The 24,551-nt window shown below is 41.7% G+C and overlaps 1 protein-coding gene across 1 annotated transcript in view; it reads left to right on the plus strand.

Annotated features, from left to right (window-relative positions):
* The first annotated feature begins 5,313 nt into the window (after positions 1–5,313).
* The window catches only part of LOC122547311 (interleukin-20 receptor subunit alpha-like), a 44,046-nt gene continuing 24,808 nt past the window's right edge, over positions 5,314–24,551 (plus strand). The window contains exon 1 of the mRNA XM_043685959.2: positions 5,314–5,448. Within this exon, the coding sequence (XP_043541894.2) occupies positions 5,394–5,448 (55 nt within the window). The 5' untranslated portion in view covers positions 5,314–5,393. The remainder of the gene's footprint in view (positions 5,449–24,551) is intronic.

Raw genomic sequence — 24,551 nt, forward strand, 5'->3', positions numbered from 1 at the left:
CCCTCAAACCCTTCCTATTCATATACCCATCCAGATGCCTTTAAATGTTGCAATTGTAACAGCCTCCACCACTTCCTCTGGCAGCTCATTCCATATACACACCACCCTCTGCATGTATACATTGCTCCTTAAGTCCCTTTTAAATCTTTTCCCTCTCACCTTAAACCAATGCCCTTTAGTTCTGGACTCCCCTACCCTATTCTTGACCCTCATGATTTTATAAACCTCTATAAGGTCACCCCTCAGCCTCCGACGCTCCAGGGAAAATAGCCCTAATCCATTCAGCTTCTCCCTGTAGCTCAAACCCTCCAACCCCAGCAACATCCTTGTAAGTCTTTTCTGAACCCTTTCAAGTTTCACAACATCCTTCCTAAAGCAGGGAGAGCAGTACTCCAAAAGTGGCCTAACCAATGTCCTGTACAGCCACAACATTACCACCCAAATCCTATACTCAATGTGCTGACCAATTTAGGACAGAGTACCAAATGTCACCTTCTTCATTATCCTATTTACCTGCAGCTGCTCTTTCAAGGAGCTATGAACCTGCACTCCAAGGTCTCTTTGTTCAGCAACAACCCCGCTGGACCTTACTATTAAGTTTATAAGTCCTGCCCTGATTTGCCTTTCCAAAATGCAGCACCTTACATTTTTCTGAATTAAATTCCATCTGCCACTACTTGTCCCATTGACCCATCTGATCAAGATTCAATTGTACTCTGAGGTAACCTTCTTCGCTATCTACCACACCTCCAATTTTGGTGTCTTCTGCAAGCTTATTAACCATACCTCCAATGTTCATATCCAAATCATTTATACAAATGATGAAAAGCAGTAGACACAGCACCAATCCATGTGGCACACTGCTGGTCACACGCCTCCTGATCTTTAAGTGGCCCTATTCTCTCCCTAGTTACCCTTTTGTCCTTAATGTATTTATAAAATCCTTTTGGATTCTTTTTAGCTCCATTTGCCAAAGCTATCTCATGTCCCCTTTTTGCCCTCCTGATTCCCCTCTTAAGTTTACTCCTACTGTTTTTATATTCCTCTAAGAATTCACTCGATCTCTTTTGTCTATACCTGACATATGATTCCAATTTTCTCTTGACCAAAACCTCAATTTCTCTAGTCATCCAGCATTCCCTACACCTACTAGCCTTGCCTTTCACCCGAACAGGAACATATTGTCTCTGGGCTCTCATTATCGCATTTTTGAAGGCTTCCCATTTTCCAGCATCCCTTTACCTGTGAACATCCACCCCCAACCAATTTTTGAAAGTTCTTGCCTAATACCGTCAAAATTGGCCTTCCTCCAATTTAGAACTTCAACTTTTAGATCCAGTCTATCTTCTTCCATCACTATTTTAAAAATTAATAAAGTTATGGTCACTGACCCCAAAATGCTCCCCCACTGACACCTCAGTCACCTGTCCTGCTTTATTTCCCAAGAATAGATCAAGTTTTGCATCTTCTCTAGTAGGTACATCCACAAACTGAATCAGAAGATTTTCTTGTACACACTTAACAAATTCCTCTCCATCTAAACCCTTAACACTATGGCAGTGTCAGCATATGTTTGGAAAGTTAAAATCCCCTACCATGATTACCCTATTATTCTTACAGATAACTGAGATCTCCTTACAGATTTGTTTCTCAATTTCCTGCTGACTATTGTGGAGTCTATAGTTCACAATAGTCAGCAGGAAATTGAGAAACAAATCTGTGCTCTCATTAGAGAGAAGCAACTGAATTAGGTGATCATAAATTTCTTAGTTCTCAGTTCCACCCAAATAACTTCCCTGGACATAATCCCAGGGATATCCTCCCTAAGTACAGCTGTAATGCTATCCATAGTCAAAAACACCACTATCCCTCCTCTCTTGCCGCCCCCCCCCCCCCCCCCCCCCCCACCACTTTCTATCCTTCCTATAGCATTTGTATCCTGACACATTAAGCTGCCAGTCCTGTCCATCCCTGAGCCACATCTGTATAATTTTTATGATATCTCAGTCCCATGTTCCCAACTATGCCCTGAGTTCATGTGCCTTACCTGTTAGGCCTCTTGTATTGAAATAAATGCACAAACTCCTCAGCCACACATTCATCTGCTGTATCCTCTCACTAGCTCGTAGCACTGTGACTAATCCAGATATTACTATCCTCAAGGAGCTCCTTTTTAAATGCCTGCCTCACCTCCTACATTCTCTCCTCAGAGTCTCAGCCATTTTTCTTCCTATGTCATTGGTTCCAATGTATACAACAACTTCCTGCTGGTCCTACTCCCCTTTGAGAATATTCTGCTTCTGCATTCTCTCCGAGATATCCTTGATCCTAGCACCAGGGAGGCAATACACCATTCTGATTTCTCAGTCAGGCACAGAATCGTCTGTTTGTGCCTCAGATCAGGGAGTCCCCATCACAATCAATTGTCTGGAACTTGACATACCCATCATTACATTCCAGCCAGTCTCTGAGAGCCCCTCACCAATGGGTTTAGCTCAGTTGGTTGAATTGTTGGTTTACAGAGCAGTGTGAGTTCAATTCCCATCACCGGTTTAAGGTTACCATGAAGGACTCTCTTTCTCAACCTCTTCCCTCACCTGATGGCCTTCAGGTTAAGTTACCACCAGTTGCTTCTCTCTAATGAGAGCGCAGCTGCTTTGGTCTGGTAAGACTATGGTGCCACAACCAACATCTTCCAAAACTTGTTTGAGATGGGACAGCCATAGGAGACTTCTGCACGACCTGCCTTCCTCCCGTACCTTTCCTGGTGGTCACTCATCTACCTGACTGTATCGTGGTTTTTCTCCCTTCCTCCAGTTGCCATCCATCACACTCCCTACCTCCTGTAAATTCCTCATTTCCTCTAGCTGCCGCTTCAACTGATCCATGTGAGCGGATAGGATTCGCAACCAAACACTCTTCCAGCAGACAGAATGATCAGTGACATGGAAACTCCCTCATCTTCCACATCTGACAGGAAGAACACATTATTAAAGGCTATCACTGCACCTTAAAAATCTACAGACCCAGAAAATAGCACAGTCTTACTGCCCTCAAAAAAACATAACTCCAGGTTAACTTTGTACTTATGTTTTATATTTTTACTTCTGTGGATGTTGATAGATTTTTCATAGTCAACCCTGCTGAATTACTATTAAACTGGTTGAAGCAACAAAAAATAAAATATTTTATGTGACAACTGTCACTGAAGAGTCCTGAACAGGGCGTGTCTGACATCTTCCCCATGCAGCACAACACAATTTTGATAATATTTTAAGCCTCTCATTTGCATATGCAAGTGACTTGGTGTATGAATTACATCAACCTGAAACCTTAATTCATTTCTCCCTGCACAGGCTCTTTCTGGCTTGCTGAAGTTTTTATTCTGTTGCTGAGTTGTGCATCTGCTGAAATCTTACCTGGAGACAAATTGACAATGTGCACCACAATGCCACCAGTTCCTATAAATTACTCCAGTGGACTTATGCATCACGAGTCAATTGAATGTGCATGGGCCCATAAAGGAACTTAATGATGTACTGTTCACTGGGGGGAAACCTGCACATTGCACATTATTTGCTATATCTACTATTATTCATTTACTTCATGATTCATATATTCAGACCCTATATCGCGCTGCATGTCAGAACTCTGTAGTCTCTCACCATTTAGACAATATGCTTCTTCTTTACTCTTGCTGCCGAAATGGACAATTTCAAATGATCTATATTGCACCCCAAAATCTTGACAAGGAACGATTGGACGGACTAGGCTTATACCCACTGGAGCTTGGAAGATTATGAGGTGACTTTTAAAAAATTCACTCATGGGACATGGATGTGACAGGCTGGGCTGGCATTTATTCCCTGTCCCTAGCTGCCCTTGAGAAAGTGGTCGTGAGCTATCTACTTGAACTATTGCAGTCCAGATGCTGTCGGCAAGCTCACAAAGCCTTTAGGGAGGGAACGCCAGGATTTTGACCCAGCAACACTGAAGGAACAGCAATATATTTCCAAACCAGGAGTGGTGAATGGCATGGAGAGGTGTTGATGGGAACATTTAAAAACTTGAGGGATCTTGACATATCACAACTGATCATGTTGGCTTAAAAATATTGGGATGTGTCTCTAACTCTAAGCCAAAAGGCCCAGGTTCAAGTCCCACATACCCCAGAGGTGTGCAATAACAGCACTGCATAGATTGATTAGAAAACATCTAGATGTAGAGGTGAGGTTTCTTATTATTCTGTTGTCACTGCTTAAAATAATAGGGTCACCCATTGAAAGCAGGGATGAAGATTGTTTGTTTCCCTCAGAAGGTCATTAGTCTTTGGAACTCTTCCCAAAAAACTCTTCCTGGAAGCAGAATCCTTGAATATTATGAAGACAGAGGTGGATAGTCTCTTGTTAACCAAGAGGATGAAAAGTTATCAGAGTTGAAAGTAATGTGGATTTAAGGTTACAATCATAATTATTAAATAGTTTCAACAGCTCCTTGTTCATATAGGGTCATACAGCACAGAAACAGACCCTTCGGTCCAACCAGTCCATGCCAACTGTAATCCCAAACTAAACTAGTCCCACTGCCTGCTCCTGGCCCATATCACTCCAAACCTTTCCTATTCATGTACTAATCCGAATACCTGTTAAACATTGTAATTGTACCCACATCCACCACTTCCTCAGGAAGTTGATTCAACACAACCACCACCTGTGTAAAAAAAAGCCCCTCATATCCTTTTTAAATCACTTTTCTCTTGCCTTAAAAATGTGCCATCTAGTAATTTACTTGGTTTCTATACATTTTGAATCATAAAACATTGTCCCCTTACATCGAGAAGTCTCTTCCCTGGCCAATTGTTCTCGTCAATAGGTGGTGAGTTAAAATCATCAACTACTGTATTATTGTTGACTCCTTTCTAATGTACCTCATCCCACAATCCCCGTTTACCCCTGGCTTGAGCTGTGCCCTCGCTTTGTCCCAGTTTTTGCTTACTTCTGGAATGCTGTTGTCAGGCGTTGAATGCCACAATGAGTCCACGGTGAGTCAGGAGGACAAGTAAGACTTAAATCAAACCACCCTTTTGGGTGTTTATGTGTGACAGTTTTCTTTTTCGTTTTAACGTCACCCTTACTGCAGTAACCAGCTCTATCAACATGATTAACTCAGTATCGTGCAGTCAGGTAGACACACCCGTCCCCTGAGTGCCGAGGAGCGCGAGTTTATTTAAATACTTTCTGTTTACACCACGCCTCTGAATTTGGCAACCTTTGCTTTCCGCAGACCTCCGATCGATGGCGATCAGCTCGGCTCCTCTCTGAGACCATCCCCTACAGCAACGATAAGAAGCGAGTCCTGTCGATGATCAGCGACGTTCCTGCACTGGCATTAAAATGCCCCTGACAGCGTTTCTCTGGGTGATCTTTCTGAGTCTTTCCGAAGTTACAGGTGAGGCTGAAATGTTTCCTTCTGTCCGTGTCGGTTTTAATGTTTACCGTATGAGTACAACACATTTGGAAACCGGGATGGGCTTTAACAGAAGTTTATAGTTGCTACGCAACACTCCAAAGGATAATGCTTGAAGGTGTCCTGTATTAGAATAATGATACAGTGGTGATCTTTGCACTTAACTATCCTAGCGAGGAGAAACGCAGGAAAACGGTCACCCTTTTCTGCTGTTAATATTTTGTGTCAAATTATTAGCACATCTTTGGGTAAGATTTCTTGCAACGCAGACTTGGTCCAAAGACTAACAACCAGTGGGCTTCAGCCAAAGTACTTACTTTTCCTCCAATCATTAACTGGGAATGCAAATCAGCAACATTTCCATTCAGTCTTCAACAAAGTAAAGCAAGGCAGTCCCGAAGCACATTGTCGGTCAATATTAGATATTTGGCTGCGTAAGGATTGCTGACCAAATGTTTTGTTAAAGAAGAGGCTTTAAGGATTGTTTTAAAAGGAGGATAGAGTGTCTCAGATAAGAATTTCACAGTTCAGGGAATAAACAGTTGAAAACACTGTGGCTGTTTAAAATCAAGGATGCAGAAGAAGCTAGAATTAAGGTCCAGAGCGATTTCTGTGGCAGGAGTAGGTTCCAGAGAAAAGGAGAGGCCAGACTATGGATAGATTTGAAAACAATCAAGAGAAGTTTCGAATTGAAGTTTTTGCTGGGTTTTGTGTTAATCAGTGAGCACTAGACTGATGCCTTGGACTAGACTTTGTGCCAGTTAGGATGTAGGCAGCAAAATTTTGAGAGTGCTTAGTTTTTGGAAGGTGAGAGATGAAATGCCAGGTGGAAAGTGTAAATTGCAGGAAACCAAGAAATGTTAAATTTAATATAACTTTAAACATTTAACAATAATTACAATCTCACATGCATCTGCCTTTAATGACCCCAGATTCCCAAATACTGTACTTGCATAATATATTTATTAAAGCTTTACGTCATAGTCTTGTAATATTTTTCCAGATACCCTTTTTGTTCTTTTTAATGCATTTGTACTATTACTTCCATTTGTGTTAGCCTTTTCTTTTAATTTGATACTGTATCATAAGCAGACTTGGGCCCCATACGATGAAGGATGTGTTGGCCTGGAAGGGGTTCCAGAAGATGTTTACACGACTGATCCTGGGGATAAAGGGCTTGTCATATGTAATACAGTTGAGGAATCTAGGTCTGTACTTGATGGAGTTTAGAAGGTTGAGGAGGTGATCACATTGAAAATTACAGAATACTGAGAGGCCTGGATGGAGTGGATATGAAGAGGATGTTTCCACTAGTAGTACAGACTAGGAGTCAAGTGCTCAGCCTCAGAATGAAAGGATGGCCCTTTAGAACTGAGATGAGGCAGAATTTCTTCAACCAGATGGTGGCTAATCTGGGGAACTCATTGCCGCAAAGGGCTGTGGATGCCAAGTCATTGACTGTATTTAAGACAGAGATGGATTCTTGATTTGGAAGGGGATTAAGGGTTATATTGAGAAAGTAGGAGAATGGGGTTGAAAAACAAATAAGCCATGCTTGATTGGTGGAGCAGTATCAATGGATCAAATAGCCTGATTCTGCTCATATATTTGATTATATCAGGTATAGGTAACTGAAACAAACCAGTGGTTTGCCTGTTAGGGTTAGATACTGTTCTGCACCAAATTGTTTGACTGCCTCTCACTTTGTAAGTTTACCTGCAATGAATGAGTTTAGAACCTTTTTTTGTGATTCTTCATTCTTTCTCTCAATTTTCAAGTGAATAGTTGATCATATTGTGGACACTGTTCAGATGACATGTCTGATTGTTGACTAATTCTGGCTTGGTATTCACACTAGACCGAACATGATTTGTTCCTTTGTCATTCTAAAGTGTATCGGCCTGGATTTTAAACAGTGGAAACCACAGTGAAACTATTTGTGCTAGCCATTAGTAAACAATAAATTGCACAGCAATTTCTAGTCACCGCTCACAAGCAGTTAAACATGAAACTTTGCTGTCTGAAACAAAAACCGAGCATGCTGGAAATACACAGAAAGCTTATCAGCATCAGTAGAGAGAGAAACCTTAGCTGTCTTTCTCTCTCATGATAGATACTGCCTGGTCTGCTCAGTATTTCCAGCATTAGAGTCATAGGGAGATACAGCATGGAAACAGACTCTCTGCTCCAACTTATCCATGCCTACCAAATATCCTAAATTAATCTATTCCCATTTTCCAGCATTTTAGCCATATCCCTCTAAATTCTCCCTATTCATATACCCTTTTAACTGTTGTAATTGCTGTCTTTTAAATGTTGTAATTGTACCAGCCTCCTCCACTTCCTCTGGAGGTCATTCCGTACACTCACCACCCTCGGCAGGTCCCCAAGGCCCCTTTTATATCTTTTCCCTCTCACCTTAAATCTCTGCCCTCTAATTTTGGACTCCCCTACTCTGGGAAAAAGACCTTGACTATTTACCTTATCCATGCCCTTCATGATTTTATAAACCTCCATAAAGTCAACCCTCAAACTCTGACACTCCAGGGAAAATAGCCCCAGCCTACAGCTCAAACTCTCCAACCCTGGCAACATCCTTGTCAATCTTTTCTCTGCCCTTTCAAGTTTAACAACATCTTTCCTATCATTCTCAATGTCTATTTCAGAATTGCAGTGTCCAGAGGATTTTATTTTTAAATGTTGCTCTCCAAATTGGCTTTCTCCTGACTATGTAGAAGTGTAAGTGCAACAAATGGCTATAGTGCAGTCTGTGCTGCTGATCGCTAAGTTTTGAGTAGTGTTACAGAAATCTATCCTGATGTATATTAGAAAGATGTTGCCTTTACATCTCTGATTTTCAACTGTTTGTAAAGATTAAAACTCCCCTGCTGTTATCATCTCATTTTTAATTATGTGTTTATGTTTATTCATTCTCCCATGATAGCATATGATTAAAAAACCTGTCTGCAAATCCTGTCAACAATTTCTATGTTTTGTAGTTCCTTACTTCACCCAAAGTGAATCCAATGCCTGTTCATCCTTATTGAAATTCCTTCTTTGTACTGTTGTAGATCTGTCTTTTATCATTACTGCCATTATTTTTCCAATGTCCTTCCCCTTGAATAGATTTAAATGCTCAGATATTACTAGATCTTTAGGCTGTATTTGTGATTTGGCATCACTGGTGTTATTGCTTGTATTGTATTCAGGACTTATTTTGATCAAGTCTCCCCACTCTGCCATCGGCTCTCATGATGTTGAGATATTAGATTACTTACAATGTGGAAACAGGCCCTTCCACACCGACCCTCCGAAGAGCAACCCACCCAGACCCATTTCCCTTTGACTAATGCACCTAACTCTATGGGCAGGAGAAAGTGAGGTCTGCAGATGCTGGAGATCAGAGCTGAAAATGTGTTGCTGGAAAAGCACAGCAGGTCAGGCAGCATCCAGGGAACAGGAGAATCGCGTTTCGGGCATAAGCCCTTCTTCAGGATTCCTCAGTCATTCGTCTAGTCTGGTACACGCATGCTCATCCCAACAACACTGCTCCTTTCAATCGCATTACTGGTACAGTATCACCTAAAATGGAACCACTGATATCCAACCTGACCTTTTACTTCTCCATCAGTCTATTCTCGATCACCAGATGGAAGGAATTGTCAGCAGCGCTATCAGACAGCACATGATCAGCTATAACCTGCTCACTGACGCTCGGTTTGTGTTCTGTCAGGACCACTCAGCTCCTGACCCCATTGTAGCCTTGATTCAAACATGGACAAAAGAGCTGAACGTTAGAGGGGAAGAGTGACTATACTTGACATCAAGACAGCATTTGACCAAGTGTGGCATAAAGAAGCCCTAACAAAATTAGAGTAAATGGGAATCAGGAGAAAGCAGGTGAAAACTCACTGAAGCTCTTTTGAAAGCACTTTGCAAACTCATGACCATGACCACAACCAGTTAGATGGGTAAAGGCAGAAAGTGCATCACCACCTACAAAATCCCCTCCAAGTCTCGCATTATCCTGACTTGTAGCAATACTACCGTTCCTTCATTGTCAGTGGGTCAAAATCCTAGAACTTCCTTTCTAACAGCACTGTGGGTGTATCTAAAATACATGGACTGTAAAGGCTGAAGAAGCTAGTTCTTCGCCACTTCCTCATGGGCAATTCAGCATTGTTAATGAATACTGGCCTAGCTAGTGATGCCCACAGTCCATAGGCAAATGAAATAAACTTGCATCGGCAGTTAGTCAGCCTGCTGCGTAATGGGTTGGAGACAAAAAAACTGCAGATGCAGGAATCCAAAGTAGACAGTCAGGAGGCTGGAAGAACACAGCAAGGCAGGCAGCATCAGGAGGTGAAGAAGTCAACATTTTGGGTGTAACCCTTCTTCATGACTGGGGGTGGGTGTAAGAGGAGCATCAGATAAAGATGGTAGGGGTCAGGGTGGTGACGTGTGGATTAATGAACACAGGTAGAGAGTATGACCTGATTGATCGATGGGAGAAATGAATCCAGTTGGTAGCTAGAAGGAAGGGTCAGTGAGAGGAATGGAAGGTAGGGGGAGAGGCTGGGGAAGGAGTCAGGTGATTGGAAGGGAGGTTATTTGAAATTAGAGAACTCAATGTTGAGTCCTCTGGGCTGTAGGCAGCCCAGTCGGCAGTGGTTAGCACTGCTGTCTCACAGCACCAGGGGCCTGGGTTTGATTCCATCCTCGGGCAAGTGTCTGTGCGGAGTTTGCACATTCTCCCTATGACTGTGTGGGCTTTCTCCAGGTGCTCCAGTTTCCTCCCACAGTCCAAATGTGTACAGGTTACGTGGATTGGCCTAAATTTCCTCATGGTGTCCAGGGATGTGCAGGCTCGGTGGGTTAGCCATGGGAAATGCAGGGTTACAGGAGTAGGCGGATGGGTCTGGATAGGATGTTATTCAGTGGGTTGGTGCAGAGTCAATGGGCCGAATTGCCTGCTTTCCCACTGCAGGGATTAATCAATTCTAAAATGTTGGGAAATATTCCCGATAGTGGGACAGCACCAGGAAGCCTCCTCATTGCTACTTTACCAGATCCTTACCTCCATTCCCTCTGGGAGAAAGTGAGGACTGCAGATGCTGGAGATCAGAGCTGAAAATGTGTTGCTGGAAAAGCGCAGCAGGTCAGGCAGCATCCAAGGAGCAGGAGAATCGACGTTTCGGGCTCATGCCCGAAACGTCGATTCTCCTGTCCCTTGGATGCTGCCTGATCTGCTGCGCTTTTCCAGCAACACGTTTTCAGCTCCATTCCCTCTGCCCAGGAGTCAGCACAATTCAGTCCTGTGCAGTCCTGTCTCAAAGACTCCGAACTGGATTGACGCATTCACAAAGGCTAGAGTTGATTAATTGATTGAAAACAATGTGCAGGGTTACTGGGAAAGGGCAGGAGAATGGCGTCAAGTCATGATGTTCATTCAGAGAGTCAGTGGAGACATGATGGGCCTCCTGTTGCACTCTAACAATTCTGTGATTCTGTGACTCAAAACATATTCCACAGGATAGCTGTGTCCAGGAAGCTTTCACTGTTCACAAGATTATACATTCAGGCATCCTGACACAGTGCCTATGCAGTTGTTACCTTTGCTATTTTTGTTTTTTATTCATGTAGCAGTTAACTATTTATCTTTATTCAGTGCTAACAGAATCATTTTTAATATTAAATTTGACACAGCATTACTTAATTTTTTGGACTAATCTTATAACAATTTGTTAGTTTTTGTTTTTGCCTATCTGTGCGCATTAAAACCACAAATACAGGGTACTAATTGTTGTTCAGTAAAAGCAGGCTGATCTGGTCAATACTTAACTGCTGGTTGGTCAGATAACTTTGGGACTGAAAGTATTTTAACCTGTTCCATTACTGGAGAATTTATTTATATATTCCAAATTGCTATCTGGTTTCAACTTTAAACTAATGCCAGTCGTACCAGTAGAGAACTGAAGTATGAAGAGCAACATGTTTACATGTATGCCAAATACTTTTAATAGCGAGGTGTGTGTTAATTTCTGGGTCACTGATTAGAAGATAAACAGTTTGTCTTTTCACTGACAACAGAGCACCAATGGCTACATATTTTATATAAAGGTACATGCAACAACCTGAGAACATGACACAGGTCGACAGATCTTTGCTCTATTTCTCTCCTCAATATTTGTCTCTGCATTATATTTATTCTGAAAATCAAATTTATTCTTAAAAGCAATTTTGTTTCTGCTGCTATTGAACAAACATGATCGGGCATGTCAAAAATACTAAAATAAGTTCTGGAATAATGGAATTTATTTCAAATTATTTTTGCATTTTCCTTTTCAAACCAAATTGTTTTGGGGTTTCTCTGGAACTAATTTAAACTTTATGCTATACTCAAGCCTATCTTATACCTATAATGCTGTTTCTGCAGCTCTAACGGCAAATAAAGATCTTTAATGCTTTAACCATAATTATTCTATATTTGACACCACATTTACTGTGGCATTATTTTATCTTGTAGCTACTGACAGTAATGACATAAACTGTATCAGTGAAAATTTGCATCATCTACACATCAAAAATAATTCATTAAGCATAGAGCACCTTAGGATGACCTGAGTTCATGAAAATTGCTATGTAAATGCAAGTTATCAATCAACTCCAGCCTCCCCATTACTCTTGACCCACTCCAATTTGCCAACGGACCAACAGATCCATGTCAGATGCCATATCACTTGCCCTTCACTCCTCCCTAGAACATCTTGACACCAAGAACAGCTACGTAAGAATTCTACTCATTGACTACAGTTCAGCCTTCAACATTATTATCCCGTCAAGACTGATTACTAAACTTAGTGATCCTGGACTAAGCCGCACTCTCTGCAACTGGATACTCAGTTTCCTGACCCACAGGCCACAATCAGTGAAGGCTGGGGACAATATTCCATCCTCACTAACAATCAACACTGGAGCCCCCCAGTGATGCATACTCAGCCCCCTACTGTACTCACTGTATACTCATGACTGCATTGCCAAATATCAGATTAATGCCATTTATAAGTTTGCTGATGACACCACAATAGTTGATTGAATCTCAAATGGCGATGAAACAGATTACAGATTGGATGTGGAAGACCTGGAAAAATGGTGCACTGAGAACAACCTAGCTCTCAATGCCAGCAAAACCAAGGAACTCATTATTGACTTTCAGCGGACGTTATTCATGCCCCCATATTGACAGCACAGAGGTGGAACAAGTGGAGAGTGTCAAGCTCCTGGGAGTGGTCATCTACAACAAGCTTCTTGGACTCTTCATGTGGACGCACTGATTACAAAGGCCCAACAACATCTCTTCTGCCTCAGGCAGCTGAGAAAATTTGGCATGATGGCGAAAACCCTTGCCAACCTTTATAAGTATGCCATCGAGAGCATTCTGTCCGAATGTATCATGACCTGGTATGGCAACTGTACCATTCGAGATCGGAGACGGTTATAGAGGGTGGTGAACTCGGCCCAGACAATCACAAAGACCAACTTCCCATCTATAGAATCCCATCTACCAGGCCCGCTGTCAAGGAAAGGCCACCAGCATTCTCAAAGATCCATCCCACCCTGGCAATGTTTTTCTACAACCTCTACCACTGGGGAGAAGGTGCAGAAGCCTGACTCAGACACCAGCCAGTTTTGAAACAGTTTCTATCCTACTGTTGTTAGAATACTGAATGGACTCACAAACTCTTAATATTCGATTGTATGTGTGTTTTTGTTTTTGTTATTTACTCATCGATGCTACTTAATTCTGTGATCTGCCTGTATCACTTGCAAGATAAAGCTTTCCACTGTGCCGCAGTACACGTAACAATAAGTTCAATTCAATTCAATTCAATTCATTAATGTTTATTTACTTGCTCATGAGAATGGGATGACAACTCATCATCAGTCTACAGTCCTTGGTTGGCCAGCCCTTATGATTGGAGTTGAAGTTAACGTTATAGAATGATGTCAAACAGGTTTATCAGAAGAAACAAAAGTCAATATTGAAGCAATGAATGGAATTCAAGTAAAATCTGAGTAACAAAGAAGTTATAAAGCAACAAAACATACTTTGAGATCAAACACTTCAAAAATGTTGTAGAACCAGCTCATAGTGACTAAAAATGATATCAATAAGCGCATTTTAAATAGCAATGCAGGGTTGCTGATTGCAACAACTAGCAGTGCTACAGAAGGGAGTAAATCAGCAGTCTGTTCCACAGAGATTTTGATCTCAGTCTTGTTGGGAGATTGTTCTCCATAACTGCTATCAACTGGAGAATGGAAACATTGGCAGAGGCACAAGGAGAAGCAATGAGTTTTTGTACTTTCTCAGCCTCATTCACAATGCAGAAAATATATACATGGCAACTTTTTTTATTCATTCACAGGTTGTGGGGGTCTCAGGCTGGACCAGCATTTACTACTTATCACCAGTTGCCGTTGAGAAGGTGGTGGTGAGCTGCTATCTAGAGCCATTGCAGACTTATTGGTGTAGGCAGGCCCATATTGCCATTAGAGAGGAAGTTCCAGGGTTTTAAGAGTGATGTGAGCGGAATAGCAATTTTATTTATTCATTCATGGGTTGTGGGCATCGCTGACCAGCATTTATTGCCCATCCTTAATAGACCAGAGGGCAATTAAGAGTCAAGCACATTGCTGTGAATCTGGAGTCATATGTAGGCCAGACCTGGTAAGGAAGGCAGTTTCCTTCCCTCAAGAATTAGATGGGCTTTTCCAACAATCAGCAATAGATTCATGGTCATCATCAGACTCCACTTTTCTTCAAATTCAAATTTCATCAATTGCTGTAGGGATATGGATCAGGGTCTTCAGAATATTATCTTGGTCTCTGGGTCAACAGTCTAGCAACAATATCACTAACCCAATACCTCCCCAATGTCTTTCAAAGTTAGGACATGCAGGTGGTGGTGCCTTCATGCATCTACTGCTTTGTGCTGGATGGTGTCAATCTTCTTATGTGTTGTTGGAGCTGCACTCATCCAGGCAAGTGGGGACCATTCCATTACATTCCTGACTTGTGCCCTGTAGGTAGTGGACAGACTTTGAGAAGTTGAACATTGTGCAGTCATCAGCAAACATTCCATCTTATGCTGGAAGGAAAGGTCATTGATGAAGCAGGCAAAGATGGTCGGACCTAGGACACTACTCTGAGGAATTGAGGCCTCTTTGATGCAGATATAATGTCTCTGCCTCTAAGCCAGAACACTTGGGTTCAAGTCCCACCTAACCCAGAGGTGTGATTTAAGATTATCTATCTTGAATTCCTACTGAGATGACTGGCCTCCAACAAACACAACCGTTTCCAATTGTGCCTATAATACTCCACACAGTCAACAATTTTGCCCATGATTCTGTGGACTCCAGTTTTCTTAGAGCTCCTTAAAGTCACACCTCGTCAAACATAGCATTGATGTCAAGGGCTGTCACTCTCACCTCACCCCTGCAATTCAGCTGCTTTGTCCATTGAGTTGTACAACACAGAATTTGACTCCTCAGTCAAATCAGTCCATGCCGATCATAATCCCCAACTAAACTAGTCCCACCTGCCTGTTCCTTGCCCATATCCCTCCTCTTCATGTGCTTATCCAAATGTCTTCCAAGCTTTGTAATTGTATCCACATCCATCACTTCCTCAGGAAGTTTTGTTCCACTCCCAAACCACCCACTGTGTACACAGAATGCCCCTCATGTCTTTCCTAAATCTCTCTCGTCTTGCCTTAAAAATGTGCCCCCTAGTTTTGCTTTGCCCCAAACTAGCGAAAAGACAATGACCATTAACTCTACCTATATCTTTCATTATTTTATAAACTTCTAAAATGTCGCCTCTCAACCTCCTACACTCCAATGTGATAAAAGTCCCAGTCTATCCAGTCTTTCTTTACACCTCAAACCTTACATATCCCTAGCCACATCCTGGTAAATCTCTTCTGAACCCTCTCCAGCTTAATAATATCCTTCCTATAACTGATCAGAACTGAACGCAGTATTCCAGAAGAGGCCTCACCAATGTTCCGTACAACCTTAACATGGCTTCTCAACTCCTATACTCAAAGAACTGAACATTTTTAACCACCCTATCTAACCACGCAAACTTCAAGGAATTATGTTCCTGTACCTCCAGGTCCCTCTGTTCTACAACATTACCCAAGGTCCTGCCATTAATTGTATAAGCCCTACCCTTGTTTTATGTACCAAAATGCAATGTATGAACCAAGGCTGTAATGAGGTCAGGATCCGAGTGGCCCTGGCGGAACCCAAACTGGGCACATTGAGCAGGTTATTGCTGAGCAGGTGCAATAGGTAGCACTGTTGATGACACTTCCATCACTTCACTAATGATTGAGAGTAGACTGATGGCGCAGTAATTGGCCAGATTAGATTTGTCCTGTTTTAATGTACATACCTGGGAAATATTCCACATGACCAGGTAGATGCCAGGGTTGTTGCTGTCCTGAAACAACCTGGCTAGGGGTGTGGTGAGTTCTGGAGAGCATGTCTTCAGTACTAGAGACAGAATGTTATCATCAGATAGCCTTTGCAATATTCAGTATCTCCAGCCATTTGTTTATATCACATGGAGTGAATCAAATTGGCTAGTGACTGGAATTTGTATTGCTGGAGACTCAGGAGAAGGCTGAGATGGACATTTACTCAGCACTTCTGGGAAAAGACGTTTGAAAATGCCTCAGCCTCATCTTTTGCATTGCTGTACTGGGTTCCCCATTATTTGAGGATGGGGATATTGTGCAGTGTCCTCCTCCAGCAATTGTCTACAACCACTCACAACTGGATCTAACAAGACTACAGAGCTTACATCTGATATACTGATTATGGAATCCCCTAGCCTTATCTTATCACTTGTTGATTATGTGGTTTGGACACATAATTCTGTTAACATAACAAGATAATATTGTTCATCATTATTTTTCTGTAATATGTATTTGCATCAATCATTTTACACTGCAAATCAGTCCAGAAATTAAATCAAAGCGAGTGCTAATTTTCACAGGTAAAGCCCATGCTGTAAATCAAGTTCTCTGAAGGAACTTTTCTGCATGTCCCTAAAAACCATTGGATGAATGAGAATTGAGTAATTTAGTGGATTGTTAATATGTGGCATCTCGATGACTTACTCAAAGCAAGCAGCTTAACATGTTTAGATTCCGTGTGATTAATGATTGCAGTTCTACCAAAGGTCTCACATCCAAGTTCAACCTTTGGATATGTGCCTCATCAACCTATTTGGGGATTGTGTTCTTGCCAAATTGAATAGGTGGATATTTGACGGAAAAAAAACCTTTCATGAAGAATGGAAAAATGTACTCAGTCCCATTTGGTGTTTTATGTGATTATGTCCAAGAAATCATGTGATGCTATTCATGCACAAACTGTAATTTGATCATTCAAAATTGTGGAATATCCCAATTCAATCAATAGACAGGAAGCTAATTATTTTTTAAGGAGGGAGATTCTGAAATTGGAAGTACAGACCCTGATCTACAGTGGAATCACATATCCAATGTGATTCAGCGTGAATTCAGGAAGCTTTTTAAAATCATTATGATTATGGTGAAGAGTAATTCATGACACATGTTATATCGATTTAGTCTTATTTATTTGAGCTGAATTGAATTATTTCAAATCTCAAAATGACAACCACCTACAACTCAAGCAGTTCAAGTTTTATAAGACAACCCACTCTTTTTGAAACAATTTTTGAGACCTTGAAAATCGACTTTTGCACCACTGCCGACAGTAATACCAGTAATTAAAGAAAGTAAGTATTCTAAACATCAAAAGGCTTTTACTGATCATGCAGGATGCAGAAGATTTACATAAGAAGTCATTTGTTAGTCAATCCATATAGCAATAACTGGTTTCTCTACATACCATAATTCAGTGTCTCACTGATGAACCATGCTCATTCCCACAAGAGTATTGGTATTAAGTGTTCTTTGAATATAAAGGTTTTTTTTTGAGAAGAATAGGAGCAGAGAAGTTCTTCTGTGTCCTGTGCAGTGTTTATCCCTCCAGCAATGTCATTAATGTAACCAGGTCTCCCTGCTATACGACGGAGGTTGTGAAACTTGAAAGAGTTCAGAAAAGATCAGCAAGATTGTTACCAGGGTTGAAGGGTTTGAGCTACAGGGAGAGGCTGAAAACACTGGGGCTATTTTCCCTGGTGTGACAGAAGCTGAGGGGCGACGTTATAGAGGTTTATAAAATCATGAGGGGCATAGATAAGGTAAATAGGCGAGGTCTTTTCTTTGGGGTGGGGGAGTCCAAAACCAGAGGGCATAGGTTAAGGGTGAGAGGGGAAAGATTTAAAAGGGATCTGAGGAGCAACCTTTTCACACAGAGGGTGGTGTGTGTATGGACTGAGCTGCCAGAAGAAGTGATGGAGGCTGGTACAATTACAACATTTAAAAGGCATCTGGGTGGATGTTTGAATTGGAAGAATTTAGAGGGATATGGGCCAAATGCTGGCAAATCTGCCTAAATTAATTTAGGATATCTGGTCAGCATGGACGAGTTAGACCGAAAGGTCTGTTTCTGTGCTGTATATCTCTTTGACTCTATGACTCTATGACCTAGTCATTAATTCTATTGCAATCTATTCTTGTTATTTGCAAGACCTTGCTAAGTACAAATTATCTCCCATGCTTTCCCACAAATCAAAAAATGGCTACACTTCAAAAATTAGATGCGAAGGGCTTTGGGATATTGTGAAACATAGAATTATAGAATCCCTACACTATGGAAACAGGCCCTTTGGCCGAACGAGTCCACACCGACCCTCTGAAGAGTAGTTCACCCAAACCCTTTCCCCTACCCTATTATCCTATATTTATCCCTGACTAATGAACCTAACCTACACATCCCTGAACACTATGGGCAATTTAACATGGCCAATTCACCTAACCTGCACATCTATATACATGCAAGTTTTTGGGCTATGAAGTGTTTTCAGATGCTCCAAGGATGTGAAAGGTATTGTATAGATGCAAGTTCCTGCTTCCAATTACAATTTCCCCAAGTCTATCTGTTCTCCAACTACCACTAGGTTTAAACGTATTTGCTTTTTACATGGGATACTGAATGCTGACAAAGTGTAGGTGTATCAGAGCAGATATTCTTGTAATAGGCTTGAGTATTTTGAATTTCCTTGTCATAATACATAATGGATCTTTTAAATAGTTCTTTCATGGGATTTGAACATCACTGGAAAAGCCAGCATTTGCTATTTATCCCCAACTGACCTTGAGAATGTGGTGGTGATCACGCAAAGTAGATCATGTATTGAAACAGACCTCCACCAAGTTGAGATCCATTTATTCAAATTGGCCGGAACTCAGAAAGTCTTTGTTACTTGCGTGCAATAACATGTTCACTTCTTATCCATGCAGTGTGCCGGGTAATCCTCTGCCATTAAGAGATTAGTGCAGGAAGTTTAAACACTGTTTTAGGCACTGAGAAATGGGTCAGAAAAATACGTGGATGGGCGATAAGCCAGTAGATCGGAAAGAAGCCTCCCCTGTAGCCATAATGTGCTGTGGGAGGGGCTGAGTATTAGAGAGTTGGACGGCACCCCCTCACTGAGTCCCACCCTGTGGAATTGCAAATCAATCTGGCAGCTCCAACAGTCTGGGCAGTGCCAGAGTTCAATAACAGGCACTTTTGGGATGGTGGGCCTGCTCATGAAGGAGACAAAAACACTGCAGATGCTGGATTCCAAGGTAGGATGGCGGGCGGCTGGAAGAACTCAGCAAGTCAGGTAGCATCAGGAGATGGTGAAGTCAACGTTTTGGGTGTAACCCTTCGTCAGTACTGGGGATGGATGTAAGGGGAGCTGCAGATAAAGGGGGTGGCGGGGGCAGGGTTGTGAGGTGGGGATAGGTGAAGACAGGTAGAGTGTACAATCTGGTTGGTCAATGGGAGGAATGAATCTGGTTGGTGGCTAGAAGGAAGGGCCGATGAGAGGAATAGAAGTAAACTTGTTTATATCACAAGAAGACTTCAGTATAAGAGTAAAGGTTCTGAATTATATCGAAACTTGGTGACATGCACCTAGAGTATTGCTTGTAGATTTGGTGACCTTACCTAAGGAAGAGCATTCTCTCCATAGACCATGCGGTATGGACGATCATCAGACTGATGGCTCAGATAGTGGCACTGTCCTTTGAGAGTTCAACACGACTGGGCCTGAATTCTCTGGAGTCTTAAATAATGAAGAGTAGTCTCATCATAACTTACAAATTTCCTAAAGAGAGAGGATGCTGAAAGATTATTTCTTCTGATTGGGGTGGAGGGATGGTCTAGAATTAGATAGTATAGTCTCAGAATAAGAAATGGCCCATTTAGGATTGAGATGAGGAGAGATCTTTCCACTCAGAACCTTTAGAATTCTCTAGCCCAGAAGATTATGTAAGCTTAATCTTGGGCATCCTAAAGATGGGTATTGATAGATTTTTGGATACTAATGCAATCAAAGGATATGGGGATAGCGTAGGAATTTGGCACTGACGTAAGTGATCAGTCATAATCTAAAATGTTGGAGCAAGCTCAAGGCCTCAATGGCCTACTTGTGCTCCTCTGATCCTACAAGTAGAGATGTTTTGCTGCAGTTGCATAGAGTTTCACTGAGACCATAACCAGACTAGTGTGTCAGAGTTTCTGTTTCCTTATTTCAGAATGCACTTGATTGCATTAGATGCAGTTTAGGTAAGGTTGCCTCAACTGATCCTTCTGATGGTGACAGGGAAGTTATCTCATGAGGAGACATTGGGCATTGGAGCTTTGAAGAATAAGAAGTGATCTTATTAAAACCTATAAGATCCTGAGGAGACTTGACAGTATTGATGGCAAATGCGGAAGAACTAAGGGACGCAGTTTGAAAATAAGAGTCTCCCACTTAGAATGGAGTTGAGGAGAAATTATTTTCCTTCATAGGTTTGTGAGTCTGTGGAGCTCTCTTCCCTGGAGATGGGTGCAGGCTGGGTCATTGAATATTTTTAGGGCAGAGGTAGACAAATCATTGACTAACAAAAGAGTCAAAGAGTATCAGGATCAAGCAAGAAAGTGGAGTTCAAACCACAATCAGATCACGCAAGTTTTATCAAATGGCAGAACAGGTTCGAGGTGCCAAAGGGCCTATCCGTGTTCCTCAATTGTACATTGATACAATTAGATACAATGCATAGTAATTAAGCTGATCATGTGACTGTGGAAGGGTGGAGTTGATGCTTGGTTTTGAATAACTATTGGCTGGCTCAGTGAGTAAGATTCCAAGACTGAGCTGAATGCCTGAGGGGGGTATCAGAAGAATGTCGCTGTACTGAAATGCATTGTATATGTGATGATATTTTGTTCAACTCCTTTCAAATAATAATAAACAATACATTCTCAGAGATGTCAGAGAGGATTAATATGACGCATGCTGATATTATTTTGTTAAACTGCATGAGGTGGTTTAATGGGTATAAAAGCAAGATCAATTCTTTGGATAGTTTCCTTTTTAAAAAACTTTACTTCATTATCATAGAGCCCCTACTGTGTGAAAACAGCCCACTTGGTCCATTGAGTCTACACCGACCCTCTGAAGAGTGTCCCACCCACACCTACATTTCCTGTCACTAATACACCTAGCCTTTACATCCTGAACACTATGGGGGTGGGCAAGTTAGCATGGCCAATCCACCTAACGTGCACATCTTTGGGCTGTGGGAGGAAACTGGAGCACCCGGAGGAAACCCACATAGACACGGGGAGAATGTGCAAACTCTGCATGGATAGTTGCCTGAGGGTGGAATTGAACCTAGGTCCCCTGGTGCTGGAAGGCAGCAGTACTAGCCATTATGCCACTCCAAATTATTATGCACCTAACCAGTATTCCCCCAAAACAGAATACTGAGATAACGAATCAGCCATAATCATGTTGAATGGTAGAGCAGGTTTGATGGATGGAATGCCCTCCTCCAGCTCCTATTTTCAGTGTTTCTGTTTTTCTGTCGCTGCATAGTGTTCTTCTGGGCCTTTGTATTCTGTCAAAAGTCAAATGCCAGAAGCACCTCCCACCCTTCTCCAAATGACCATCTGCAAATTGTGTGATCATTGATTCACTGGAATCCCACTTGACACTACTCAGGGTGATCTTAAATGCACCCCTGTCCCTTTTAAAAACAAAAGCACATCAAATCACAGATTATCATTAAACACTGAATTCCAGATTTTTAAAAATATTCAAATTCCACAATCTGCCGTAGCAGGATTTGAAACTGGATCCATAAAACCTGAGTTGCTGGATCAATAGTCTAGAAATAATACCATTCAGTCTTTGCCTAAACTACAGCGCTATAAATATTAACTGCATTGCCCTCATTAACACTTCTTCTACACCTTTAGAAAATTCCAACAAGTTGGTTAACCATAACTTGCCCTGAAGAGATCCATGCTGGCTTTCTTTAATTAACTTGTATTTTTTGAACAGTTTTTCAACTGGGTCCAAAATCCCATTTTCTGGAAATTTCTCCACCATTGCGGTTTAACTGATGGACCAAACATTGCTGGACATAAGTTTACAGTCGTTTTAAGCAAGGCTATAACAACTGCAATTCCCCAGTCCTCTGGCACCAGTCCTGAGTCTAAGGAGGACTGAAAGTTCTCACACTGACTTCCTTGAATATCATGGGATGTATTTAATCTAGTCCTGGTATCAATTCACCTTAAGATGTGGAAATGATGGCAGAGAGATGTTATCACTGTACTATTAATTGAGAGACACTGGTAATATTCCAGGCACCTGAGTTCAAATCCCACCACTGAATTTAAATTTTATTAAAGAAAATTGTAGAACTAAGAGCCTAACAATGACCATGGGTCAATTGTCATGAAAGAAAACCTCTGGTTCAATAATGCCACTTAGGGAAGGAAACTGCCATCCTTACCTGGCCTGCTCTACATGTGCCTCCAGACCCATATGAATATGGTTGACTTTTAACTGCCCTCTTGGCAATTAGGGATGAGCAATAAATACTGGCCTAGCCAGTAATTCTCTCATCCCATGAGTTAATTTTTAAAAAAGTACAGATTGGCTATGCGATATACCATCCTTTCCAATTTAAAATCCTTCAAGTGTCAGAATTATCTCCTTTATCTCTTTCGCCTGAGTAGCATCTTCCTCCTTGATAGTCAGATACAACTTCATTTAAAACTTCAGCTATACTGCCTGCCTCCAAGTGTAAATCTCAGTTTTCAGCCCTGCTCCTCCTATTACCAATCTTCTACTATTGAAATCCTTTAGATTACTTTAGTATTCCCTTTTATGTTAACTGCCTCCTTGCTTCTCTTACTTGTTTTGTCACCTCTTCTCTGAATCCTCTATATTCAGCCTTGTTCTCAATTATATTCTTTCACATTTCTGTCACATGCAGAAAAATGAAACAAAGAACTGTGGCAATCTGATAAAGAGTCACTAGACTCAACATTAACTCTGCTTTCTCCCACAGATGCAGATAGACCTGCTGAGTTTCACCAGCAATTTCTGTATCTGCCTTACACATACTATTTCTTTTTTATGTTAATTTTTTCCTCTCTTTTATCAGCGAGTGTGTGATTTTGTCTGTCCTACCCTTCATTTTGAGGGAACACTCTTTGACTGTGCCTGAAATCCCACTTCTTGTCCCACACTGCCTTTTACACTACTGCTATTCCAGTCTAAATTCAATTCCTTAAAGTTACCTATTGTAACTGCCCTATAATTTGCAGCTCTCTGTAAATTCCTTGAAAATCTCTCCCTCAAATCCTTCCCACCATTATTGGCCCGTATTAAGCAACACTGAATGATGTAATGAGACCGTTTTGCTCTTGAGCCACAGCCAAAATAATCCTATCCTTGAGCCCTCAGGACTTCCTGTATCTCCAGCATTGCAATGCATTCTTTACTAGCATTAGCCTCCCCTTTTCATCCTTTCCTATCTTCCCTGATCACCTTGCATACCCAGTTCATGCCCTATTTGATCCAGGTCTTATGAACTCATGAGCATAAAAACAAGGAACAAGAGTAGGCCACCCAGCTCTTTGAGCCTCCTCCACCATGCAGTAAGACCATGGTTGATTGTAGCTTCAGCTTTACATTCATGCATATCCCTAATGATCTTTCATTCCACAATGTTATGTTTCTACACGATACTCTGCACCTGTAATCCCCCAATTTTACTTGCCACATCCTGTGCATTCACCTACATTCACATTAACTCTGGCCTACATTTTATTACTTTCTCCCTTACTCTGACTTTACTATTCCTTAATGCTGTGCTATCTAATTCTCCCAGTGTTCTGCACACCTTGATGCTCTGCTATTGTTTCTTGGTTGCTATGCACCTACTGAATTAACTTAAACTGGCTCCTATACCATTTGCAAAATGGAACTTGCAAGGAACTCAGTGTCGACTCCAATCAGGATCAAGCCATTCAGCTTGTGCAGGTCCAACTTCCTTCAGAGTCGGTCCCAATATCCCAAGAACCACTCCAAAGCCATCACTCCAGCACCATATTTCCAGCCACACATTCATTTGGCTTATGCTCCCTTTTTTTTTATTCACTTGCACGTTTTACTGGCAACAATCCACAGATTTGTGATGTCTTGCTTGCTAGTTTCCTACTTAGCCAATTGAATCCTAATTGCTGAACCCCATCTATCTTTCCGCCTTGGTCATTCATGTCAAAGTGGACCATGACTGCGAGCTGTTCATTTTTTTCCCCTCAATGTGCCCTGCAGCCTCTCAATGACATCTTTGATCCTGGCATCAGGGAGGCAATGCACATCCTGTATTTACATCTCTGGCTACAGAAATACCTTTTTGCTCTCTAACTATTGAATCACTATCACTGTGGCTTTTTCAGCCTTCCTTGTAACTCTATCTCCATGGACTTTGCTCAAGCTGCACTTCCCAGATCACTGTCCTCAGTGTTCAGACCTGAATGCTGATTGAAGAGTGGGATGCATTCAGGGCTCCTGCACTACC

The sequence above is a fragment of the Chiloscyllium plagiosum genome, unplaced genomic scaffold, assembly GCF_037043375.1.
Source record: "Chiloscyllium plagiosum isolate Xiang-an unplaced genomic scaffold, Cpla_swu_hap1 HiC_scaffold_3, whole genome shotgun sequence".
NCBI classification, from domain to species: domain Eukaryota; kingdom Metazoa; phylum Chordata; class Chondrichthyes; order Orectolobiformes; family Hemiscylliidae; genus Chiloscyllium; species Chiloscyllium plagiosum.